We start from the raw sequence: 6,292 nt of genomic DNA on the forward strand, positions 1-6,292 counted from the left end.
ATTTATATATCATCTGTATATCAAACTATCCCAAATATCTCTTAGTGGTCATTGCAATTTCCGGTTCCCAAAATATGCCATAAAATCCGTTACAACAAACAAAAAGATGAATGCATTTGCCCTTTGGTAGCTTACCAAATGCTTTTTTATTGACCAGGCAGACATGAGTCTTTTTATAGTTTATTTATGACATATTTGTTTTTGATGTTGTTAATACTATATATATGACATGTCTGTTTTGACGTTGTTACTTATTTTAGAATGATTTATTGTTAATTTGTTCTCTTCATTTATTTATTTCCTTATTTCCTTTCCTCGCTGGGCTATTTTTCCCTGTTGGAGCCCCTGGGCTTATAGCATCTTGCTTTTCCAATTAGGGTTGTAGCTTGGATAGTAATAATAATAATTCCATTTTCCGTTGTGAGGGGAATGGTTCATATATAAAAAATAGCTTATTTTAAGTATTTGATTTTTCAGCAATAGCTTAAAGATTTCTTTGAAATTGAATTAAGCCCCGCCCCCTTGGTGACGTCATAATCATTGCCTCATTTCGCAATACATTCCATTACATTTTACAAAATTATTTTTTTTCATTTTGCCAACAACTATTTTACCGAATTTGAAAGATTTTATATATATATATATATGTATATATCAAGACACCAGCCACCCGTTGAGATTCATTAAGTCCTTGGATTAGCCTTATTATACTACATTGGATCTCTCTCTCTGGTTACGGCTATTTTAGCTTTGCCTACACATACACCGAATGGTCTGATTTGTTGGAGCTCTTATTATTATTATTACTACTTGCTAAGCTACAACCCTAGTTGGAAAAGCAGAATGCTATAAGCCCAAGGGCTCCAACAGGGAAAATAGCCCTGTGAGGAAAGGAAACCAGGAAAAATATATAAATAAAATATTTCAATAACAGTAACATTGAAATAGATATTTCCTATATGAACTATAAACACTAATAAAACAAGAGGAAGAGAAATTAGATAGAATAGTGTGCCCAAGTGTATCCTCAAGCAAGAGAACTCGAACCCAAGACAGTGGAAGACCATGGTACAGAGGCTATGGCACTACCAAGACTAGAGAACAATGGTTTGATTTTGGAGTGTCCTCCTAGAAGCCCTTGGGTTTATAGCATCCTGTCTTTCTCAACTAAGGTTGTAGCTTAGCTAGTAATAATAATAATAATAATGGCACTACCCAAGACTAGAGAACAATGGTTATATTTTGGAGTGTCCTCCTAGAAGCCCTTAGGTTTATAGCCATCCTGTCTTTCTCAACTAAGGTTGTAGCTTAGCTAGAAATAGTAATAATAATAATAATAATAATAATAATAATGGCACTACCCAAGACTAGAGAACAATGGTTTGATTTTGGAGTGTCCTCCTAGAAGCCCTTAGGTGTATAGCACCCTGCCTTTCTCAACTAAGGTTGTAGCTTAGCTAATGATAATAATAATAATAATAATAATAATAATAATAATAAATTAGGCTCATTTTGCCGTCAATCATGTTGACGTTGCCCAGGGTGTACCACGTGGAGGCGAGCCAAATTTACACCCCATTTTATTGTTATTTTTTTTATTCTATAAACTAATCTAATAATAACTGCTGGAGATATAACGTTCCTTTATTCATCTTCATCACTCCTCTCATCAAACGATGGGTAAATTCATAACGAATGACTCAAATGCTCGTTCATAAGCGACGAATTTCCTTCTGTAATCGTTTTCAATGTCAAGGGCGTGATGAAACCATTTTTGCCAATCTTTCGAAATCACATCTACAACGGCTTGCCTGATTATATTCTCAATGCTCTCGTCTCTGTTAGAATTGCTCTTTTCAATTTCGTCTTTAATTTGCGCCAAGATTAATTCTACCGGGTTAAACTGGCAGTAATGCTTCGGCAATCTTAAAACTCTGTGCCCGGCAGCCGAAGCGAAGTCATCAATTTCAAAACGCTGAAAGCTGTTCTTGTATATTGCAACTATTTGTAATAATTCAGCCTTTGAATATGTAGGATCATGTTCGATAGAGTTATCTTGTAACCATTTAACTGTTTCTGATTTGCTTGTTATCCTCGTGGGGGCCTTTTTAAGTAGTTTTGAATGATAGGGAGCGTTATCCATCACTATCAGAGATTTGGATGGAATATTAGGAAGAAGTTGGTGCAGAAACCACTCTTTAAAAATGTCATGATTCATCGTCTCTTCGTAATCTTCAGCATTAACTGGTCTGATCATAAGCGCCCCGGGGATAAAACCATCTTTTCCCCCTGCTAGAGAAATGATATAACTCGCTCCTTTAAACCATGATTCAGCACCCTTGACCGTGGAGGTATATTCAACACTGACATTCGGTTTGACCATGATTTCGTCAATGAAAATCTCAGGTCTTGGCTCAATGCTCCTTCTGTTCGTTTCAATTTCCCTGAGGTACTTGCTTCTCTCGGCTAGAATGTCATCTCTTTCCATTAATAACGGCCTCCTCCTGTATTGCTTTTTGAAACTGAATCCAAGATCTTCTTCAATGAGGACTCTTAGAGAGGAGTTTCCTCCGGCGAAGGATATTGGCGGTTCCTTCACCCTTTCAAGCAGTAAATCCAGAGTTGGTACGACGCCTCTTTCGTAGAAGGCTAAGATTTCTCTTCTGATAGCGTCCCTGGCGATATGGTCAGTGGAATCAAACACAGGGGCAGGTCTCTTCTGACGAGGCGGTGAAGAGATGGTCCCTACTTTCCCCTGGGCTCTGAATCGGCTGACAGAACGGCGGCTGACGTGCGTAGCCTTGGCTGTCTTCATCTCAATGTCAGAAATGTGGTCGTAATGTTCATGCTTTCGAAAGTACCTGAAGACGTTCACTATGATGTTCTTATACTGACTACAAATTCGGGGAGGCCTAGAAGGCGTTTTAAGAGGTCGTTCGTCAGACATTCCCGTTTGCTTATGTGTGTCACACTGTCTTCAGACTGAGCGAGGCAGATTCAGACTCCAGAGGCTGGAGTCATCAGACATCTGGTAAAACTCGGCTATTTTAGTCTCCAATTATTAATCTGTAAAGGTAACTCCGATCATCTCTAAGGTGGCAATATATACAAGTTCTTTAAACTGGTTAAAAATTGATGTAGATAAAACTTGCATGTGATTAAATAAAGCAATTAAAAGTTAGTATAGTTTGAAATTTGTTATGGAATGTATTGCAACCCCTACTCACGGGGGGGAGATTGGCTATGACGTCATAGGGGCGGGGCTTATTTCGCCCGGAATGTGCGGGGAATTAATTTATTTTTAGGGAAATTGATTGAAAAAAAAAAGCACGCATATCCTAAACACTTATGAAGGAGTAAATGAATTAGAAAATGAATAATGTACAAAATCACCACCCACTGTAGCCGTTATGCATTCAAATTTTCAAACCCTACACACACCTGCTAACTCGAACTCTCTCGCTTGGTTCAAGGAAAAAAGCTTTTGTTTCCCCCCATAGCGTCATGGCCACCTTTTGTTTCCCCCAAATCCAGATGACAATGACGTCACTGCGCATAATATCTAAATGACGTCACTGCGCATAATATCTAAAGGTCTCTCTCAATGTTTTTGCTTGAGGATGCATTATTTGGTTCCTTATAACGGGGGCTGTTGAGTCACACAATACTGTGATATCTGCTCTACCAAAGGGGGGTGGGGGAAGTTGGATGGGGAAGGGAGGGGGAGGAATCGAGGAGGGGGAATTGTTTTGGGGAGAAGTAGGAAGGAGGGAGAGAGAGAGAGAGAGAGAGAGAGAGAGGGAGGAGGTCTTCCCGCGCATTTCCCGCACCGTTGCCATTTTAGCGCTTTTCGCGCTAGATCTGGCGCGTTTCTCGTAAGTCTAGCGCTATTTTTACCTAGTTAGCGCATCTGCGCTACTTGATTTTTAGACAAATTTAGCGCGAAACAAAGCACTTTTCCAATTGATAAAGTATATGATAAACTGACTGCATTTCTCTATCTTTTGACATACTGTATTGTATCAATTTCCGATGTATAGAAGACTCCTCTCTCTCTCTCTCTCTCTCTCTCTCTCTCTCTGTGTTCCCAAACTATGTTTGTAGAGTCCTACAATAAAATCAAAAGATTGATTTTGTTAATGAAGTTACCAATCCTATACAGCGCTTTTAAGAAAGGATTTGGCGCGTTTTTTGAAAGCTTTTATAGCGCATTTTCAAAATAAAAAATGGCAACGCTGATTTCCCGTCATCCAGCCATGCGGTTCAGAAATTTCATCTGACGTTTTAGTCCCTTTTGATTTCGTCATTTAACTGACGTTTTAGTCCCTTTTGATTTCGTCATTTATATGACGTTTTAGTCCCTTTTGATTTCGTCATTTAACTGACGTTTTAGTCCCTTTTGATTTCGTCATTTATATGACGTTTTAGTCCCTTTTGATTTCGTCATTTAACTGACGTTTTAGTCCCTTTTGATTTCGTCATTTAACTGACGTTTTAGTCCCTTTTGATTTCGTCATTTATATGACGTTTTAGTCCCTTTTGATTTCGTCATTTATCTGACGTTTTAGTCCCTTTTGATTTCGTCATTTAACTGACGTTTTAGTCCCTTTTGATTTCGTCATTTAACTGACGTTTTAGTCCCTTTTGATTTCGTCATTTATCTGACGTTTTAGTCCCTTTTGATTTCGTCATTGTATGAAAATGGCAACAAGTTCAACAACTCACTGGTTGATATAATGAGTCATTTGAGTTCTCGGAATTTTTTGTATGTTTAAAGAAAAGCGTTTATGGTGAAAATGATCGAATGGAATAAAAAATACAGGATATATTTAATTAAAAAAGATTTCAAACAGGTTTTCCAAAGACGTATAAGTTCAAGTTAAAACTTGAATAAGAATTATTGGGATTGTGGGTTAAACCAGGTATAGGTGTAATATATATATATATATATATACATATATATATATGAACTTGCATGTATATATATATATATATAGATATATATATATATATATATATACATATATATATGAACTTGCATGTATATATATATATATATACATATATATATATATGAACTTGCATGTATATATATATATATATATATATAGATATATATATATATATATATATAAAATTTCGAAATGAAGGGTAGAGCTTATAAAGGGAAATTATTGAAGCTTAATTAAATATAAGATATGGAGTAAATGACATAAAATTAACAATTCTGCAATAGTTCCCGGAATAATTGTTTAAGACTATATTAATCATTTGGTATAATGTAATATTGTTTAATAAAATAATGTAATATTGTAAATTGGAATGTTAAATTATATAGTTTATTCAATGCAATTTCTGGTGAAAATACCTTCAAGTAAAAAGTAATTGTTGAAATGGGTTATATATGAAATATTAAATTGGAGTATATAAAATAGGGTTCTTATACGTAAATTTCAAATAGGTGTTTTGAAAAGACAGGAATCGAGATAAAATCTAGACTGATAGGATGTACAAAAACCACATATGATAAAAATCTAGTTTTTGATCAGTGTAGATTTTGCAATGATAGTTTTTATCTTATTGAAGATACAATTCTATGGGAGAATACATTCTGTTCTGTATTTATACACCAACATAGACCATATTTCTCCTGGGAGAAATATCCACAGTCATAATAAGGTTGGAGAATATAGAAAGAAAATATAGAATACATTTTTCTATTTCAGTTTCTTCGTAAAAGTGACAGGAAATGTCTAATAAGGTTGGAGAATATAGAAAGAAAATATAGAATACATTTTTATATTTCAGTTTCTTCGTAAAAGTGATAGGAAATGTCTAATAAGGTTGGAGAATATAGAAAGAAAATATAGAATACATTTTTCTATTTCAGTTTCTTCGTAAGAGTGACAGGAAATGTCTTATAAGGTTGGAGAATATAGACAGAAAATATAGAATACATTTTTCTATTTCAGTTTCTTCATAAAAGTAACAGGAAATGTCTTATAAGGTTGGAGAATATAGAAAGAAAATATAGAATACATTCGTAAAAGGTACAGGAAATGTCTATTCGTAATACATTTATAAATGAAAATATTTCATCCATAGGCCTACTATTTGATCATTCATTTCGAGACAGAAAATTCCATAACATAGGCAAGATTCTTATAGATGTCTGACCTTTATTACTTGTAGAGTACCAATTTTAATGATCGTATTCTTAAAAAGGGAAATAATATTTTTAGTGAAGGATTTCAATTTTCAGTCATATGAGGAAAATGATGTTTGATTATTA

The 6,292-nt window shown here is 34.9% G+C and overlaps 1 protein-coding gene across 1 annotated transcript; it reads right to left on the bottom strand.

Moving 5' to 3' along the window:
- Positions 1 to 1,632: 1,632 nt before the first annotated feature.
- On the bottom strand, positions 1,633 to 3,066 carry LOC137659628 (uncharacterized). Its single transcript, XM_068394472.1, has one exon. The coding sequence runs from the start codon at positions 2,945 to 2,947 to the stop codon at positions 1,670 to 1,672; it is 1,278 nt and encodes a 425-aa protein (XP_068250573.1). The 5' UTR covers positions 2,948 to 3,066; the 3' UTR covers positions 1,633 to 1,669.
- Between the last annotated feature and the right edge of the window lie 3,226 nt (positions 3,067 to 6,292).

This window comes from Palaemon carinicauda, chromosome 20 (genome assembly GCF_036898095.1).
Source record: "Palaemon carinicauda isolate YSFRI2023 chromosome 20, ASM3689809v2, whole genome shotgun sequence".
Classification (NCBI taxonomy): domain Eukaryota; kingdom Metazoa; phylum Arthropoda; class Malacostraca; order Decapoda; family Palaemonidae; genus Palaemon; species Palaemon carinicauda.